General features: G+C 46.7%; 1 protein-coding gene across 1 annotated transcript in view; it reads left to right on the top strand.

Annotated features, from left to right (window-relative positions):
- The first annotated feature begins 6,597 nt into the window (after window positions 1-6,597).
- Window positions 6,598-21,038, top strand: part of SLC25A13 (solute carrier family 25 member 13) — a 121,305-nt gene continuing 106,864 nt past the window's right edge. The window contains exon 1 of the mRNA XM_066585136.1: window positions 6,598-6,682. Coding sequence (XP_066441233.1) covers window positions 6,671-6,682 — 12 coding nt within the window. The 5' untranslated portion in view covers window positions 6,598-6,670. The remainder of the gene's footprint in view (window positions 6,683-21,038) is intronic.

The following is a 21,038-nucleotide window of genomic DNA, read 5'->3' as shown; positions in this document are numbered from 1 at the left end:
TGCAATCCTACCAAGTGTAATCCGTCTCTTGATCTCAGGTCCAGATTGCCCGTTGCAATCGATTTTGGATCCAAGGAAGATGAAATCTTGAACCAATTAAATTTCTTCGTTGTTAATTTTTATGTTCACTGTACCGTTGCTTACCGTGGTCATGACTTTGGCTCCTGGGCCCGGGTGCAACCGCATCCCCTGCACCCTCTATAGCTACGCCCCTGGCTGTCTGAATTCAATGATGCTGCTCGTTGCTTTAGCTGTTCGTTACCTGTTTGCAATTCTGATGGATTCATCCGATATCCATTGCGGTCGTTTTGCTGATTTTTTGAAGGGGATGATTTGTTCAGATGGATTTGATTTCCTCCCATAATTCGTCAGGGTCTTTTCCAATGGTGTTAAGCGCTTCAAATCTGTTATTTACTTCGACTGCGTATCGAGAAGGGATGTTGTCTACATTGAAATCGCGTATTGCTGGTGACCTTTTAATGTTGCTGAATCTGAGCTTGATTTCTGCGACTAGGAGCTGATGATCGGAGCCACAGTCTTCATGCGGAAGTGTTCTAAAGGCTAGAATTGAGCCTTTCCAACGCATTTCACATAGGAAGTAGTCGATTTGGTATCGGTGCACATCATTTGGGGCCGTCCATGTGTTTAAACTGTGTTTCCGCTGCTCAAAGCATGTGTTCATGATCAATAGGCAGTTTTCTGTGCAACATTGGACCATTTGGTTGCCTGCATTCTTCTGTTCACCCAATCCGAATTTGCCAAAAAAATGGATATCATATTTAAATTCAGCACACTAAAGCTACCCATCTCATTGAATCACAAAATGGTAGAGTTGAAAGGGACCTCCAGGGTCATCGCGTCCGACCCCCTGCTCTGCTTATCTGTTACAAAAATTGTATTGCACAATCATTCAGTGTAAACATTGCCAACGATTGAATGATAATTCGTTTGCCTATCGCTTGTCATTTATTTTATGCTGGCATAAAAATCATTGTTCATCGCTTGCCAGTTGTTCCGTATAAAAGACAATCGCTCAGTCATTCGCAGACAATTCCCAGGTGTTTCCAGACTCCCCTGACACACCAATAACGGACTGAACAATCTATGAGGGGAAAAAAAAAGAGGGCGAAAAAAATTTAAGCGACAATTATCTAAACGGACATCGTTCGAAAGGAAATGACTCGTTTGCTTGTGTCAGCAATTAATTTGCTCCATGTAAAAGGACCATAACGATGTTTTCACACAGGCTGGATTAGCACTAGAGATGAGCGAGCATACTCGTCCGAGCTTGATACTCGTTCGAGTATTAGGGTGTTCGAGATGCTCGTTACTCGTGACGAGTACCACGCGGTGTTCGGGTTACTTTCATTTTCTTCCCTGAGAAATTTGCGCACTTTTCTGGCCAATAGAAAGACAGGGAAGGCATTACAACTTCCCCCTGCGACGTTCAAGCCCTATACCACCCCCCTGCAGTGAGTGGCTGGCGAGATTAGGTGTCACCCGAGTATTGAAATCTGCCCCTCCCGCGGCTCGCCACAGATGCATTCTGACATAGTTCAGGGAAAGTGCTGCTGGTGCCAGAGCTGCTATAGGGAGAGTGTTAGGAGTGATTTTAGGCTTCAAGAACCCCAACGGTCCTTCTTAGGCCATAGAAATCGCAGATCGCACCTATGTGCGATCTGCGATTTCTGTTCTCTTCTCTATATGCGCTCAATGTGGCAGAAAAGAACGATGTTAGCCCATTGAATTCAATGGAGCCAGCAATACAGCAGGTTCCACTGAAAGCAATGGGCTGCCGGCGATCGCGGGATGAATTGTTGGGAAGGGCTTAAATATATAAGCCCTTCCCTGCAATTCATCCAGAAATGTGTTACAATAAAAATATATACCGTATATACCGGCGTATAAGGCGACGGGGCATATAAGACGACCCCCCAACTGTCACCTTATACGCCGGGAATACAGCGGAGCAAAGAATAAAAATCATTACTCACTTCTCCTGGCGTTCTGCGGCGCTGCTGCAGGCTGTCGCTCCCTCCTGGTCCCCGGCAGAGCATTGCTTTCTGGACACAGGGCTTGAAATCCCCGCCTCCAGAAAACACACGTGCCTTCAGCCAATCACAGCCAATGACAATGATGTCATTGAATGGCTGTGATTGGCTGAAGGCACGTGTGTTTCTGGAGGCGGGGATTTCAACCACTGCGTCCAGAAAGCAATGCTCTGCCGGGGACCAGGAGGGAGCGACAGCCTGCAGGAGCGCCGCAGAACGCCAGGAGAAGTGAGTAATGATTTTTATTCTTTGCTCCGCTGTATTCCCGGCGTATAAGGTGACAGTTGGGGGGTCGTCTTATACGCCCCGTCGCCTTATACGCCGGTATATATTTTTATTGTAACACATTTCTGGATGAATTGCAGGGAAGGGCTTATATATTTAAGCCCTTCCCAACAATTCATCCCGCGATCGCCGGCAGCCCATTGCTTTCAGTGGAACCTGCTGTATTGCTGGCTCCATTGAATTCAATGGGCTAACATCGTTCTTCTCTGCCACAGCTGTTACAGCTGTGGCAGAGGAGAACGATCTTTACGCTGACAGTGCGGGGGAGGGGGGGGCTCACTCTTGCCCCTATTGTAGCTTAATAGTGGGACCTGGGAACTTGAGATGCAGCCCAACATGTCGCCCCTCGCCTGCCCTATCCGTTTCTGTGTCGTCCCCATCACTTTCTTGAATTGCCCCGATTTTCACAAACGAAAACCTTAGCGAGCATCGGCGATATACAAAAATGCTCGGGTCGCCCATTGACTTCAATGGGGTTCGTTACTCGAAACGAACCCTCGAGCATCACAAAAAGTTCGTCCCGAGTAACGAGCACCCGAGCATTTTGGTGCTCGCTCATCTCTAATTAGCACCCATTATGCACTTTAAGGCCCTCCTCACACAGGTGCATGTTCTTTTTTTGGGCGTTTCAGCGTTTTTTAACGCTGTGCATCTCCCATTGGTGCCACTTTTTTTTACAGCGCTAAACACCCTAGCTACACTACGTGAAAAAAAAAGCAATACCCAGCAGGCGCCGTCCGGGTCCCTCCCGCTGCTCTCCAGCAGGCTTCTGTATAGTCCTCCATTGTGGAAGTCGTCAAATAATGCGGAATGCATCCTGTGGAACGCTTTCCAGAATTTCTTGCATTTTTTTCCGCAGATTTTATTTGCGGAATTACATCTCCTGTACGTTTGAAATCTGCAACAACAATTCTATGAGATGGCAGTAACCTTTTCTGCTGTGGATAAAAAGACGAGCAGCTTTCAAATGCTGCATATATCAAGTCCCGCTGTCTTCCTCTGGGCCATGACCATCGCTATACGAACGCCTGGAGAGATGGACTGACACAGCAACGCAAACAATAAAGGTAACCAAAATACAACTGACAGGATACAGCAGCATCTACAGTATCTGAAATGGGAGCTTGTCACCCAGGCTAGAGACTCCAACCAACCTCTCCTCTAGTGAACTTAATAAGCAGCAAGGAGGAAAGGAAGGGGTATGAATATAAAGCTCTCCACACCTGTCCATAGGAAGAGCAACTAGAGAACCACACCCCCAACCCTCCACCAGGAATGACTAATAGTCAGCATGGAGAGAGAAAGCAGCAAGCAATCACTGCACAACATGCATTAACCCTTGTCCTGCATAGCAACAGGGTGAAGGGTCTGACCCTGCATTGCGGCCACCATGCCACGAAGCTGTCATGACCGACAAGCCGCGACAGTGTGGTTTTATGCCTCTGGGACACAAACACGCCCAATAAAATGGCTATTTAGCCTAATGCTTTTCAGATGTGTTCTTTTTCCTGCTGAGTTGTTTTTTCACGCATCTGTTTCCGTATTGCACCCCCCCCCCCCCATTGACTTCTATGGGAACCTTTGCTGCACAACATAGTACGCAAGGCCGAAAAAAAGACATATGTCCATCCAGTTCAGCCTATTACCCCCCAATGTTGATCCAGAGGAAGGCAAAAAAAGCCCCCAATGAGGTAGAAGCCAATTTTCCTCATTTTAGGAAAAAAAAAATTCCTTCCCGAATACCTTTCCTTCCAATCTGGCAATTGGAATAATCCCCGAATCACCGACCCTTCTGATGTAATTAATGATCATAGCATATAATATTGTATCACTTGTACTCTTTTATGTTTAATATGTTTTTGTTGAATCTTTTGTAAAATTTTTCACAGTAATAACAAACAGACAAAGAAAAAAGAACGTAACAAAGTCTCGCAGGACTGCATTAGTTTAAAAACTAAGGCCTCATGTCCACGGGGAAAATCAGGCCCGCTGCGGATTCTTCATGTAGCGGGTCCCTCCTGCCCCGCGGACATGAGGCCTAAAAATCAGAATAAACTCACCTGCTCCGGACGATGCGGATCTTCCTTCCTTCGCAGCCGGATCTTTATTCTTCCGCCCGGCGGATGTGCTCGGGCACATCCGCCGGGCCAAAGAAAGAAGATCCGTCCGCGAAGGAAGGAAGATCCGCATCGTCCGGAGCAGGTGAGTTTAATTCTGGTACGGGTCTCCCGCGGATCCGGACGGCTTCCATAGGCTTTAATAGAAGCCTGCAGGAGCCGTCCCCGTGGGAGGCCCGCACGAAAATGGAGCATGTCCATTTTTTTTCCCGCACGCGGATCCTGACAGGAAAAATGACATCCGCAGGTATTTAACTACCTGCGGGTGTCTAATGCATCCCTATGGGGCGCGGATCCGCGGGTGGGAAAACACTGTGGATTTAAAATAAAGATTATCCCGTGGATATGAGGCCTAAAAAAACGACAATTCGTACCAATATTTGCCAAAACTCCCAAATGCTAAATGCCTAGCAAACATCCCTTCAATAGTTATACCTAAATAATGGAGCATTCGGGAACCGGGCCCACTGAAATAGTTGGCCCCTATAGACATAAATCTCCAGTTTTTGAACAACTGGGTCTTCAGAAACAAAAAATACCAGAAAAAACTGGAACAGAAAAACCTGGAACAAAGACAGACAGAGAAATGGGGGATAAAGAGATAACAGAGAGCAGCGCCAATTGCGGGTTGACCTCCACTGTGCTACGAGACACACCCTCAAACAGCTCGAAAACCTTCCTCCAGAAAGGCTGGATAAGCGGGCACTCCCACCAAATGTGCAGCATGGTGCCACGCCCGCACCCACATCTCCAGCAGGAATCTGGCACTGAAGGGAATATGCAGTGAATCAGGTCTGGACATCTGTGCCACCTTGAAAGGAGCTTAAAGTTTTTCTCATGTGCCACACAGGCCAGGGGTAATTTGTGATAAACCGTGAATGCTCTCTCCCAGTCCTGCAGCAGTGAGTTCGCCATTACCACATCCTCAGGCAAAAAGTTCCAGTCTCACTGCCCTTACAGTAAAGAACCCCCTTCTATGTTGGCGTAGAAACCTTCTTTCCTCTAGATGAAGAGGGCGCCCCCTTGTTACAGTCACAGTCCTGGGTATAAGGTCGGCTGCACATGGGCGGGTTGAATTCCACATGCGGAATCCGACCATGTGCCCAGCCGGCATCCGCGTGTACCCGGCTTTCTTTAATCTTCTCTGTACTGCGGATGGTCCGCACTCACTGCAAGCCATCGGACGTGCGCAGCACAAATTTTTATTTTAAACCTCTGCTTTGTCATTGTGGAAAGGTCGTGGATTGGACGGACGCCATTGACTTCAATGATCGCCGTCCATGCAGATTAGCACATGCTGGGATTTTTCCTCCGCGAGCAGAAAATCGCAATTCATTTCCGCTCGTGTAGAGGAAAAAGCGTTTGTCAATAGCATGTTCTGGGCGGTATTCGCCGCGGATTCCAGAGGCGGACGCCCACTCTGGATGCCACAATGCAAATCCGCCCCGTGTGCCGGCGGCCTAAATAGATGATGGGAGGGATCTCTGTATTGTCCCCCGATATATTACACACAGTTATTAGGTCGTCTCCTTTTTTCTATATATCTCTAATTTTGATAACCTCTCTGGGTATTGTAGTCCGCCCATTCCATGTATTACTATAGCTGCCCGCCTGATAGATATCAGTGGGTTCTATTATCTGCATATCGCACGCGCAAATCCTCTGCATGCAAACACACGCGTGTGAAGCTGCCGCTGCCAGCTTATACAGGCGGGTACAGCGTTGGGACGAAAAACCATCGGCGGCTCACATTCGCTGTATAAGTGAATGAGAACGAATGAACGAGCGCCGTCTAAACTGAGGTACATAAACCGAACGATTAATGATGGAGTCAATCATTTTTATGCCTCCATAAGAGGAATGTTTTATTGTTTGACCGCCGGTCGCCTTCACACTGAACAATTATCGCTTGTAACATGGCCTGGGCACACTGGGACTAGTAGTGCTACACCTGTCCTCCTCCCATCACAGTTATCTCGTCTCTACAAGCAGGACGAGCTGGACTTTACACGGCTGGCAGGTGAGGACGCCGCCGGCGCCCAGATCACCTCACACTCTCCTCACACAGTTCTCCTCTAAACACAAGGACGTCTGGTCACGTGACCGCTCGGAGGGCGGGAAAACAGCGGGAGCCAATCAGCGGGCGCCGTTCGCTGAGGGCAGCCGTGACGTGCCGGGGAAGCGGCTGATGGGAAGTGTGTGTGAGTGGGGCTCAGCATGGCTGCCAAGGTATGTGCCCGCTGCAGGGAATGGGGGTGACAGGGTAGCCCGCCGCCGGGACGGACTGAACGACAGACGTACCGGAGCGGAGGGAAGACGCAGCGTGTGTCCTGTGACAACAGAGCTGTGAGGCCTCGTCCCAGTGATGACCTAGGGCCTGTCCTTGCCTGTGGGGCTATACAGCTGCTGCCATAGGATGCGTCCTGTGTGGTCAGGAGGATGATGGTGGTTGTAGCCCTACAGCCATTCCCTATAATGGTGCTGTAGTCACTTTACCTGGGACTGTGGAGAGAGCGGAACGCAGTAATATTTCTGTCAGCCCCGTTGAAATGAACGCAGCGCTGACCGCACGTGCGCCATTTATGGAGGGAGAAGCGACGGGCAGGGGAGACATGAGACCCCTGCCGATTGGCAAGTTACCCCGTGTCCTGTGGGCACGACTTGTCATCCCGGTACAATCCCTTTAAAGGGCCACTAAACTTTCTAAGAACTTTTTTCTTGTGTCATCCTGGCAGTCAAACGTTTCGATTAGTGGGGTCCGGCTGCTGGGACCCCAATTAGCCGCTAGAATGGAGAGCGGAAGCTCTCGGTATACAGGGCCAACTGGGCACAGCATCCACCGAGCGCGTCTGCCCATCGCTTTAGCCATTGGTGGGGATCTCAGCATCGGGACCCCGCTAAACAAACCTTATGGAATCATTATCAGAGGTTTTCTAAAAGTTTGAGATATATATATAATTATTTTTTTTTCATTTTAAAGGGACCCTGTCCTCTCCAGCAACCCCAAAACTAGGTTTTGTGCGTATAGACCAGGTCCTGAGGAGTCCTCAGACTTGCGCTGCTCGCCGTTCCTGCGCTGTCGGCGGGTGGACAGTAGATCGGCCTGGTATCTGCAGACTGTGCGCACACAGTGATGACCGGGTCCCTTTTAAGGCTGGGTTCACACTGGGCGGATTTGCTGCGGAAATTCCGTCTGGAATTTCGCCACGGCAAATCCGCTTGCGGCCGCTAATCCCGGGATTAGCCAGCCATGTGGATGAGATTTCTCAGAAATCTCGTCCACACAGAGCGGCAGAAGTTGGCGCGGATTCGCGGGCCGCAGCATGTTCATTTTTTTTCATCTTCCACTGCGGCCGCGCTCTCCTCTATGGGAGCGCCGGCTGCAGCGGAAAAGCGAGCGGCCAGGCCGCTTCAAAACCCGCGGGGTTTGAAGCAGCACTTTTCCCCGCGTAAATTTCGCGGTTTTTGGCTGCGGCCAAACTGCGGGATTTCCGCCGGGAATCCAGCATGTGAATACCCAGCCTTAAAGTACCTTTAATCCCAGGGAGCCGCACGTATGACAATAAGGGTTAAATACACTACATGTATGAAACGACAGGAACAATAAAATTCTAATAAATAATTAAAGCTAGCTTCACATATGCACAACTGCGTACACATTAGCGCAACTTTTTATCGTTTAGAATGAGACTTTTCTGCACACGTGTCGGCGTTGCTGCCGGTTTTCTGACCGCCGGTCATGTTTTTGTGCACAGGACGCAAATCCACAATGATGGAAACGGCTAGTTCCAGATGTGTTCTTTTTCCAGCACAATTGCGCAGTGTTTCACGCATCCATTTGCGTATTTGGCACGCATTTATGCCCCCTTTTTGACTTCTATGGGGATCTTCAGTGCGCAAATATGACCAAAGATGATGGAGAGAGTTTTTTGTTTTTTTTTCTTTTTGCGTGGCTGAAATGCGTGTGCCAAAGCACGTTCATGTTCTATTCTCTGCGTGTTGCATGCACAAATGCGTCCGTGTGAATTTGACCTAAGGCGATATTAACATGGGTGAGTGCGATGTAGCTTAGTAAAAACCTGACCAATTTTCATGCGTGTTTTTTTTTTTTCACTGCTTTGCAATTCCTAGATTCTTCTCATGTGGTTCCCGTAGTAACCTGCGTATAAAATGCATCGCGTTCGCATGCCATGCAAGTGCGATTATTTATTTATATATATACACTGTGAGGACCGGAGATTACATGTAGGGAGATATCGGGATATTAGGTCACAGATGTATGGAGGGGACTGGTTGTGGACCACATCCTATGCCATTGATAATACCTGGAATTGGATTCTCTGACAATGGGCTCCCAGGGAAGGGATTGACAGAGGGGCACTGAGGTGGATGAGCTGGGCAGCAGAGGATGCCCATTCATTTTACGCTGGCATAAAAACCATCGTCGGCTCGTACCCTTATTGTTCGGCTTAAACAGCATTCATTCAGTCCCTCTTGTTTGCTTATATGGCAAATATGAAAGACTGAACAATGTATCTACCTGTCTAAACAGGCCGCATGAGGGCAAGCGATCTAGCGGTGACGTCACTGGCTCCTTATAACGATAATCGGCTTGTTTAAAAGCCCCCTAAGACTGAATGCGTGCCTATCTTAATTCTATGGATGCCCCAACCCGACCCATGCCAGGGTGAGTATTTTCCCATTGAAACCTATGGGAGATGTATGATATACTGTTCAGTGGTTTCCAAATGTTAGCAAATCCCTCCAGATCTATGTGGTCCTGTCATCTAATAGAGGATTTTGTTTCTCACAGTATATCTAACTGGTGCCCTTCATGGACAGTAGGTTCTTCTCCCAGTTGTGGGGGCGCCACCAATCTAAGGGTCTGTTCACATCTTATTTTTATAACACATTTGGCCTTATCCATAAGTCACCCCTTGCACTTAGTGTATGCCAAAAGAGTGTCTATTTAACATGCTGGACCAGAATGTGTTTTTTATTTTACTGTATAGGGAACAGAGTGTGTTATGCATTCTTAATATAGAAAGTCATATTGACTTCTGCACTAAAAAATCGTGGCAAAATTGTGTGAAAAAATGTGCGAGATTACAAGTGGCAGCGAAGTGTTTTGCGAGAAAAAGCAGTGCTGGCGCTCAAAGTTGTGGGAACAAAAGTTGCGATTTATTTGCTGCGCTTTTCTTGCACCAATATCACGATCGCCAGTGTGTAGGAGGCCTTAGGCCTCATGCCCACGGCCAGGTCAGATTCTGCTTGCGAAATAACGCAGCAGGATCAGACCCGGCGCCCCCCTCCTCCGTGAGTGTCTCACCCGGCGCGCATGTGCAGCGCATGATGCGCTGGGCTGTGATGTGGATTTTGCGGTACTTTGCGCTAACTGCAATGGAAGCCGTTCACGCGGTTTTTCGTACAAAATAGAGCATGCTGCGATTCAACCCCCACCCCCACCCCACCCCTGAGTGGAAAATCGCAGTTCATTTCCGCTCGTGGGCAGGGGAGAATCGTTTACCCCAGCATTTCTATGGACGGACATTGCTGCTGAATTTGTGGCGGGCGTCTGACCATGAATTCCGCAGTGATAATCTGTCCGTAGGCATTCAGCCTTAGTCTCACCTGTATGACCTACACATGACCTTAAAGGGGTAGTTACTGTTTGAGCAAACTAAGGCCATCCTTTATATACAGAAACATTATTTATGATTTTCCAATATGCTTTCTATATCCATTTCTCATGGTTTTCAAGATCTGTGCTTGATGCCATACATCATCTTCCATGTGATGGACGCGCAGGTTGGCTCACTGCAGTCGTTTTTCGTTCCGTTCTCATGCAGCACTGTTTTTTTCCATAAAAGTGACACATGGCCAACACACAGAAGTATAGGAAAGAACACGCAAAACAGACATCAATGCGGATTCAAATTTTTCACTGACCAAAATCAGATATGCTCATTTGAATGAGCCATAAGGATATATATTTAAAGGGGTTCTGACGAGAGATGAGCGAACGTACTCGGTAAGGCCGATTTCGCAATCGAGCACCGCGATTTTCAAGTACTTCACTACTCGGGTGAAAAGTACTCGGGGGCGCTGTGGGGCGGGGCGTGGCGTGGTGGAGCCGGGGGTAGCAGCGCGGAACAGGTGGGAGCTCTCTCTCTCCCACTCCCCTCTGCAACCCCCCGCTCACCCACAGCGCCCCTGAGTACTTTTCACCCGAGTAGTGAAGTACTCGAAAATCGCGGTGCTCGATTGCGAAATCGGCCTTACCGAGTACGTTCGCTCATCTCTAGTACTGACATAAAAAAAAAATTGTACTCACCTTGCCTGGGCAGGACCGATCGCCAGGCATGTCCCCTCCAGCCGGCATCTTTTTCTGTGGCTTGTAGAAGCAGAGCAGGAGCGGTCAAAATGACCGCTTCCTGTTCCGCTCCGTCCGTCAGCCACTTCCGAGGTGAACGGCGGGCCGCCCACAGCAAGCACGTCACAAGCAGTGCTTGCTGTGGGCGGCCCGTCCGTCCTGGCTGAACTCCAAGATTCTGCGCGTGCGCAGTGGAGACGCGGCCCGTCCTGACTCCTGTCAGAGGGCACGGCTCCACTGCGCATGCGCGCGATCCCGGAGCAGTGCGGCTCGTGGAGGAAGAAGAGGAAGAGCAGCGTCTGCTGGGAGATGACCCCCCCCCCCCCCCCCCCCCGATGTCAACAACAACAGGAGACAAGGTAAGTGTTATGTTTTTATGTTTTAACAGCCATTAAACCGTGGTTTCCCCGTGTCCATTAGACAGACCAGGGAACAATGGCTGCTAAAGCATAAAAACATTATTCATGTCAGAACCCCTTTAAATGCAGTAAATTGGTTGCAAGCATGGCTGTGCCTGTCCCATTCATCCTGAAGAAATCCATGTACTGCGGAACAACATTCAGCATTGGAAAAGAAATTTTTGGATCTGATTTGCTTCTTGTGAATATATCCAAAGTATCCAGGAATGTTCAGATGCATTCACAAGCTGTCTTGGCATGCTGGGACTTGTAGCTTTACAAGCGTTGAAGAGCCTCTTGTTGGAGTCCACCGTCCTATGGTGCGATATAGTTCAAACAACCTTCAAAAATCTCATTGACCTAGTAGGGCTCGGCTGTGACTTTGGTTGCTGGATCCAAGTTGGGGTCCGTTTACACCCAAACTATTTCTCGATTGAACGAGCTAACAATGTTCATACAGGCGGATACAGCATTGGCGTGTTCAAACGAAAAATCGTCCAGTTGTTCCCATGCACTGTATAAGTGAATGAGAAGGACTGAACGATGGGTGTTTATCCTGAAAGATTAGTAAACGAGCCAACGATGACTTTTATGCCAACGTAAAATGAACAAAAAGCAAATGATTTATCGTTCGTCAGCTGATCATTGGCTGTGTTTACACTAAATGAGTATCTTTCATCTTTGCTTGTTTTGACGAATTTTTGAATGATAATCATTCCGTGTAAAAGGATCTTTAGTGGTGAGTTTATGACTCAAATCCAGTGACTCATCTCCCATATACCCCAGTATTCTCCACTGAATGTCATATTATTCCATCTTATTCACCACTAAGCACATTTTTAATACAAGCACGCAGATTGTGACGGGTCCGTACTGCAAACTTCTCCATGCAAGTCTTGTATCCATGAGACTCAAGGATTCTTGTAATGTTTTCATTGTAAGATTGCCTATTGAGTCAATGGAAAGAGAAAAAAAAGATCTAAAACAAACTGCAAATTACTTTCAAAGCAACATAACATTAATTCGCTGCAATCATTTTTTTTATAGTGAGACGAATAGGATGCCCCATGTGCACGCTGCCTCGGGTCTCATATACACATCCATATTCTGTAATATGGGGCTTGTTACTTGCTTTTGGCCCTTAGCGTACCTCCGATTAGATATGATTCTGAGTAAATCCCTTAAAGGGGTTGTCCCGCGGCAGCAAGTGGGTCTATACACTTCTGTATGGCCATATTAATGCACTTTGTAATGTACATTGTGCATTAATTATAAAAGTTTTTTACTTACCTGCTCCGTTGCTGGCGTCCTCGTTCCCATGGAGCCGACTAATTTTCGCCCTCCGATGGCCAAATTAGCCGCGCTTGCGCAGTCCGGGTCTTCTGCTCTCTTCAATGGAGCCGCTCGTGCAGAATGCCGGATCCGTGTAGCTCCGCCCCGTCACGTGCCGATTCCAGCCAATCAGGAGGCTGGAATCGGCAATGGACCGCACAGAAGAGCTGCGGTCCACGGAGGGAGCAGACCCCGGCGGCCATCTTCAGCAGGTAAGTATGAAGACGCCGGACCGCCGGGATTCAGGTAAGCGCTGAGCGGTTTGCTTTTTTAACCCCTGCATCGGGGTTGTCTCGCGCCGAACGGGGGGGGGGGGGGGGGTTTAAAAAAAAAAAAACCCGTTTCGGCGCGGGACAACCCCTTTAAGGAAAAAAATGTGTTGTGCTCCAGTTCCATATTATGGAGCCATTGCTTCTAGGAAAGAATATAGGATCTCAGAGATAACAATGTGGGGACCACTATATGGTCTTGTACTGTAAGTGTGGATATAGATCCGATGTGTCGGGTATCTTTCCTGCAGTGGCTCTAGTAGTATATTGTCCTCAGGAGGAGTGACTATGGTTTATCTATAGGTCAAGTGCCTGGTGACCCCAGTCTTGTATGTAAGGGCTTCTGACTTTGACATTAAGCAGATGAGCTTCTGAGTGACCCCCCCCCCCCCCCCCCCCCCCAGGTCTGTGGGACCATTATGTTATATCAGGATAATCAGAATTTGTCTGCAGTGATTGCAGTGAGTTCCCTGCTCTGCTCTATGTCCACCACACAATTACAATGAAGCTTAATTGATTGTCAGGTAATGTCATTTACCCGTCTGGGATTTTTTTTCCCTTTGCTTGGTTGTTTGTTGCTTCCAGCAGGTTTCCTGGCCGTTTAGTCCCTGATGCTGACTTGATGTGACGTTGCTCAGTTTAGACAGCTCTATTCATGTTCTTTCTGTAATCCGATGAGGTCTCCTTGAAGGAAAGGTTACTTGTATTTCCTGTATGACCAGGCAGCTGCAATGGGAAACCTGTTAATTTGTTTTAATCGTAAGCTACATTGTAACATTTTTGTAAATCAAGTTACTCTGGTTCCGGAAAGTAGAAGCCCCTGTTGTCTTGTCCCCACCATAGGAGCCACCAGATGGGTGTCTATACTGGAGACAGACATGTAAAGTATCCAGAAAGAAAGCACAATTTATTCATTTTATGAAAGTTTCACGCCAGTTACAGGAAAGACAGAACTGTTGTGCGAAAGTTAGGAGCAGATTCATCTGTGGCTGAATTTATTCTAATGGCGGTGCAGTATAAGGGCTTATTCAAACGGGCGTACATCGGTCGGGTTTTCACGCCTGGCTGATATACGCTGCCCCTCTCTGCAAGGGGAGGGGGCGGGATGGGACGGGAGCTAGTGCACTGAGCTCCCGCCCCCTTTCCGTCCCTCATCGCTGTTTGCAATAGGAGGGGTGGGATGGGGCGGAGCTAAGTCCCGTCCCGCCTCCTACCATTGCAAACAATGGCGAGGGGCGGGAGCTCAGTGCACACTCCCTGTCTATAGAGGCGCTCACAGCGGGACTCTGCTCAGCTTATTGGCTGGAATCCCAAGCGGCAGATCCCGATAAATCAGCTATTGATGGCCCGTTCTTAGGATTTATCGCCAATAATATGGCAAATCCCTTTAACCCATTAATGACGCAATCCCCCTGTTTTTTCCTCCCCACTTTCAAAAAATCATAACTCTTATTTATCTATTGAGATGGCTATCTGAGGGCTTGTTTTTTGTGAGACAAGTTGTATCTTTCAGTGGAACTATTAAAGTGAAATGGAAAAAAAATCTTTGTAGGTGGTCTTGTTTTTACTGCATGCATACTGCGGAAAAAAATGACATAACTTTATTCTATGTGTCGTCATTATTACAACAATACTACATTTATATAGGTTGACTTTTGTTTTTTTTTGCTGTACTAGTTTTAAAAATTAAAACTTCTTTAAAAAAAAATTAATTTCTACTGCTATCTGCTGAAAAACATAACTTTTTTTTATTTTTCCATCAAAATAATTGTGTGATGGAGGTCCTGTAGTTTCTATTGGTACCATTTTGGAATACATATGACGTTTTGATCGCTTATCATTAAATGGGTTCTGACATGGAAAAAAATTTTTTTTACTTACCTTGCCTGGCCAGGACCAATCGCCAGGCATGTCCCCTCCGTCAGGCATCTTCCTCTGTGGCTTCTAGAAGCAGAGCTGGAGCCATCAAAATGACTGCTCCGTTCGTTAGCCACTTCTTATGTGAACAGACGGGCCGCCCACAGCAAGCACGTCACAAGCAGTGCTTGCTGTGGGCGGCCTGTTCGTCCTGGCTGAATTCCCGAGTGCTGCGCATGGCCTCAGAGGGCACCTGTCTTCTGCGCATGCGCGGATTCCCGGAAGGGGGTGGCTCGTCGGAGGAAGAAGAGGAGCCTGCTGGGAGATGACCCCGCTGCACAACAACAAGAGGAAAAAAGGTAAGTATAATATTTTTATGCTTTAGCATGCCATTAATCGTGGCTTCCCTGTGTCCATTAGGCAGACCAAGGAACAATGGCTGCTAAAGCATAAAAATCTGATTTGTGTCAGAACCCCTTAAAATTTTTCCTTGAGACGCGGTGATCAATAAAGCATAATTCTGGTGTTGTGTGTATTTTTTTTTATTTTTTGGTGACTATGCTCATCATATGGGATAAATACCACCTTATGAAAATGTTCCTTTCACTTTTTTAACTATTTTTATTTTTTTCTTATAATTTGTAAAAAATATTTTTACTTATTTGTACTTTTAAAAATTTTTTAGTTCCTCCTAGGGACTTGACCTTGCGATCGCTTGATCACTCACTCAGCCTAATGCAATACCACAGTATTGCATTATACCATGTTGTGACAGGCAGTCTTTAAAGGCATCCCACAGGCATGGCTTGATATGCAATTAGTTATGGGGCACTTTCAGAAGGCCCCAGGCTGCCATGGCAACTGAGTGGCATTTTGCTATGCCATCGAATACCGATCAGGGCATTTAAAGGCCCACTTACATGCAACAATTATAATCTAAAATCCCTTCAGATTAACGAATTTGCCTGATACTCGCTACGTGTAAATGCGAAGCCATCGTGCACTATTTGTTCACTTATCGCTGAGTTTCTTCCTGTATAGACCTAGTCCTTTGTTCATTCACTTTTCGCTTGGTTTAAATGACATTTATTCAGTCCTTTGAAAGTCTAAAGGACTTGAGGGGAGGGGTGATTGTTTGCCCTGCTAAAAGCAATGTCTTCTTGTTTACTCATGTGGCAGAAGACAATGGCTTTTCACACTAATTAAAAACCTACTGGCCAGATATTCCTCGCATAAACACACGCCCACCGGAGCAAACAACATATACAGTGTTAACTTGAGGGAAATGGAGAGGATTTCAAAGTATATCTCTTAAGTGTAAATGCTGAGCATTTGTTTGCAAAGAAGTTGTTAATTCTTTCGTTCAAGCACTGCGGAATAAGTTGGCACCATACGATTAAAGATTATTAAATGACAATCGTCGTGTGTAAATGGGGCTTCACAACTATGATGATAATCGGTGTTCAGTTGTCACCCGCTCCTGATCCCGATCCATTCATACCCCGCTCGTCCAGGATGTACCTGTATGCCCTTGGGTGTGAAGAGGTTAAAGGTATTAGGCCTCCTTCCCATGGACGGATTTCCGCCGCGTTGCCCGCAGCTATCAGGTTCTATTGAACCTAATAGCTCAGGGCTCACGGTGCGGAATTCCATCGCGGAATTCCGCACCGTGAAATCACCCGTCCTCGCCCGCGGCATGCTCTATTTGCCGCGGGTGTACACGTGGACGGCTTCAATTGCAGTCAATGGAGGCCGTCCGTCATGCTATCTTCCGCTGTAGCACAGCGGAAGATAGCGTGAAACCGCTTCCCTGCCTACCGCCGGCGCATCATGTGACACACCGGCCGCGTCACATGACGTCACGGCCGTGTGCAGCCGGCCTTAGCTCACTTTTAGCAAACAGCTGGTTTTGCGGGGAAGCTGCGGCCAGTAGTTTTACATAGTGGCTAGTCAGATGACTGGTCATCCATATTAAGGACCACTCAATTCTGCCAGAAAGAAAGCTACTCATACAGGGCGGCTCATTGTGGCTTATACAGGGGGCTGAAAGGAATCGAGATATGCCGAAAAGTGCAGCTGTTCACTGTAATGTCATCCTAAAAGGTGAAATCTTAACGGGGAAAAAACACAGTAAAAAGGCTTCATTACTGTAAAAGTAGTGAAACTGTGAAATAGTTACATCTTTTCTCAGCAGATACAACTGTCTGCTTCAGGGTGCCTTCATACTGGCGAGGAAATAGTACGAGATTTGAGCATTGCGAAATGCACAAATATGAAACCCATTTTTTGAATTAACGATGCAATGCCAAGCAAGAAAAAAATCGCAGCATGGCCTATCTTTCTGTGATATCGCCATTGAGGCGCCGACCCCATTGAAAGCAATGAGAAAACTCCACGATCCTCTGCTGCGGCTGTCACGGGGGATTCCTTCAGCCCAGCAGTGATGCGAGGCGGTTTTCATGTGAAAACGCCTCACATCCATGGGTTTCACATGAATGGCTAGGGCGATATCAGATCGTGATTTACGGCCCACTATAGCCCATGCCAGTGTGAAGGAGCCCTCAAAGGGACGATCGCCTGTAATTTTCAAATAATTTTTTTTTTTTTTTTTAGTAAGACTCAATAGTGAAATAGAAGGCAATTTTCTAATTTGTTTGTTTGTAGATTTATTTCTATTTTCTGTCCATGACTATGGGACGGTCATCTTGCCTGAGCTTCAGTTAATAGCATTTAGAGTGATGCTTTATAGCAGAAATCATTGGAGAGTCACACAGTGGAAAGGAGCTGACTTCTATGAGAGATTGTTTTAGGCATGTTCTGTAACCTGAACAGAAGTCATGCAGGGAGGAGGAGGAGGTGAGCTCTGACAACTACCTGTTATGATCCTGTTTCATATATATTTAGACGTTACCTTTCATTGTAATCCTGCCTGTGATGATAATGAAAAGTTTTCTCTATAGAGCAGGAAGTGTCCAGAGTATTAATAAGCTTGGTAGTCAGGGTAAAAACGTAAGAATTTTAGGAGGGTCTTTTTTTATATAAACCATGACATTGAACATTTAAAAGACAAAAAAAACCCATCCATCAAGAGGCGACAACAAGAAGCAGCGAAGACAGCCGAAGGGGCACAGCGCTCGGGTGAGCGCTGTAGGCTCCTCGTTCTAGCAATCAGCGGGTCTCAGCAGCGGGATGCCCACTGATCAAAACTTTTGACATGTCTCTCTGATGTCAAGTTTGTTAAAAGTGGAGTTACTGTTTAAAGGTGTTCTCCTACTAAACTGATACTTCTGTAGAAGATGATACAGAAATCCTATCTTTGAGCCTGTGATCACACACCCGACGTACTTATGCAAATTCTGTCTCTGTCCGTCGCAAACAGGACTGGCATGCAGAACAAACCCGTTCATTTGCATGAGTGATCTTTCACTTGGACCGATGGTCTGAGATTGTAAAATTGCTGCATGCCTTATTTTCTAGCGACTTTTGTATTTGTTGAAAGGTTCTTTTTATGCGCAGAATTCTGTAATAGGATGTTCAAAAATGGTTTTTCTGAACTAGACAACCTTTTTAAAAGGTCTCAAAGGTGAAGGAACAGGGAGTCCGAAGAGCTCAGTGTTTCATATGCGCTGGGTTCTCTGTTCCAGCGGTATGTCCCCACAAACTTGCCGCACGCTTACAATGTGATGCTCTGCGTGTGTTCGTCCAATCACCTCTAAGAGAGAGCGCACATAGACTAAGAATCACGCTGTGTGCATGTGGCAACTTTGTGGGGACACAGAGCTGGAATGGGGCACTTGGTGAGGATGAAACAACGCTCCCCGGACTTGGTTCCCTGAGCTTTTGAAGCTCCATAATGTAGTTTATGGGCCTCAAAGATGATGACAGGTTCCCTTTAACATAACCAACTGTATTTTTCTAGCTGAGTCACTTGTGATCACTTTATTTTAGGAGACACTGATTGTTTGCATGGCTGTAGGTTTTTTTTTCTGTCTAATGACCTGCCTGTAAGTTACTGTTATCTGCAATCATGTATCATTGTGTAATGTTGCACGTGGTCGCTGACCTGCAGTGTATGAAATCACATGCCAAGTGCATGCTTGGCCTTATTTTGTTACCTGCTCGTACTCGTGTTTGTTCAGGAATACAGGCATGCGGCCAAGATTAGTAAATGATTTCAAGGTGCAGAGAGCAGGAAAGTCGAGGTTATTTAGGGTATAATTGGGTTCCTTTTCTGTGCTGAATTTTTAAATATGTATTTTGTGTATTTTTTATGACCGAAGATGAAAACAGAATACATAAAACAAAAGTGCAAGAGAAGGGGGCGCGAGCAGAGAGGCGCCAGATATAGTGTAATATTTCTCTATAATGGGACCCATATCTCTGTATATGAAAAGGTTGTCTGCTTTTTACGATCCCTTTTTGTCAGAAGGCACCAGTCTGCCTTGAAAATTAGATCATCACTTGGTGTTCTGCTGCTGAGACCTTCGTCGATCAGCAGCTGTAATCTGTGGGGGAACCTTACAGCTAGTGTTCAATATCCCTACAGCGCCATCTCAGGGCAAATGAAGCATTACACTGTATCCATTGGAATCAATAGACTGTTCATGTAATGTATGGGTGTGATGGGTCCTGCTGTGATAAAAACTCTTTGCACCTGCTCTACTGTGTGGCTAAGGCCTCTTTCACATGGGCATCTGTACGATATTGCTGCGTTTTTTCACAGCGATCATGTAGTGCTCTTTTGCCGGGATTTTCGGGCGGGGGGCTTAAAATATAAGCCCTGGCTGTAGTAGAAAAAAAAACCAGTGCTAATGACCACTTGTTTGTCTGTCCGTCCGTGTGTGCTGTGTGAGTTACATGCAGAGCCTGACAGTGCCTGTTATGTCAGTTACTGGTTCTTAGCTCCGCCCCTGATCACATGACCGCGACGTGCAGTGAATTATTGTGCAGTGAATGAGAGATTATGGGCGGACTACATCCACCACAAACCCCTACGGACTCAGTTGTTATGAATACAGCAGTACTCAGTCTGGCAGTTTGTAGCTGGTTGTGAGACAGCTGCACACCTGTGTGGAGACACCAATAAATGATACCTCACAAATTAACACATAGCTTGTGTGCTGACAGGACCTTTGATGATGTCACCGTCATGTCATCAGTCACATGGTCTTTGAGCTGAATGAGGGATTATGTGCAGACTACATCCTCCACAAACCCCCGTGGCCTCAGTTGTTATGGCTACAGCAGTACTCAGTCTGGCAGTTTATATGTTGTGAGACAACTGGACACCTGTGTGGAGACTCCAATAAATGACACCTCACAAATGTCCACATACATAGCTGGCAGGGCATATTGACCAACAACATTGAAGCATAGTCCTTCACCACTATCTCCATATCTCCAAGTGCTAATGGTGCCAACACCAGTCCAGCCTTCCTCTAATAGTCAACCGTTGGCCAGTTTTAGAACTAAGCATCGCTGTCGTGCAAACATGGCACCACAAAGGGTTCAACGATGCCGTGAAGCTAATGCAGCTTACATGACACAGTGACAAACCACCATTCCACCTCAGTGAGCTGCTGAAGTGCGTACAGCTGATATGCGAAAGCAATGCAGCATAGCTGTGTGGCGCAACCAAAAACATTGGTACCATAATTTCCTAATCACTACTAATACATCATCTACAAGGTGCTGTCCGGCTGTGCCGCACGTCTCCTCTGCAGCTCCGGCAGACTTGCTTGTAGTTTTCACCCAGCGCTTCCCGGTCAGTGGTTCAAAAGCCCCTCCTCCAAGAAGCGCTGTCTCTGACTGGTTCTCGAGTGCTGCAGCCCAGTCAGAGCCAGCGCTCGATGAACCGCATTGAATGGCTGTGATTGGTTCCTAGATTACAGGATTGTGTAGATTAGAAACAATTAGAGCAAATTCACAGTTGTTTGAATAAGTATTAGACCTCCCCACTTTCAAAAAGCCTAGCTATCTGAGGGTTTGTGTTTGCTGGGACAGTTGTATTTTTCATTTGTACTATTTAATGTACTGAAAAAATTCCGAAGTGGAGTGAAATGGGGGAAAAAAACAAAATTCTGCAATCTTGGACGGAGGAGGAGGTCTTCTTTTAAAGCACACTATGACAAGAATGACAGGTTTATTCTCTGTCAGTACAATTTACTTTTAAAAAATACAATTTCTTTGTAAAAACATAAAATTATTTTCTGACGCCATCTTCTGACAGCCATAACCTTTTTTTATTTTTCCATCGACTTAGGTTTGGGAGGGCTCATAGTTTGTGGGACGTCCTGTAAATTCTATGGATGGGACGTCAATAGGAAAAATGCCTTATGTCGCAGACCCCTTCTTTT

This window comes from Eleutherodactylus coqui, chromosome 12 (assembly GCF_035609145.1).
Source record: "Eleutherodactylus coqui strain aEleCoq1 chromosome 12, aEleCoq1.hap1, whole genome shotgun sequence".
Taxonomy (NCBI): Eukaryota; Metazoa; Chordata; class Amphibia; order Anura; family Eleutherodactylidae; genus Eleutherodactylus; species Eleutherodactylus coqui.
This window is presented reverse-complemented; position numbering and strand designations above follow the sequence as displayed.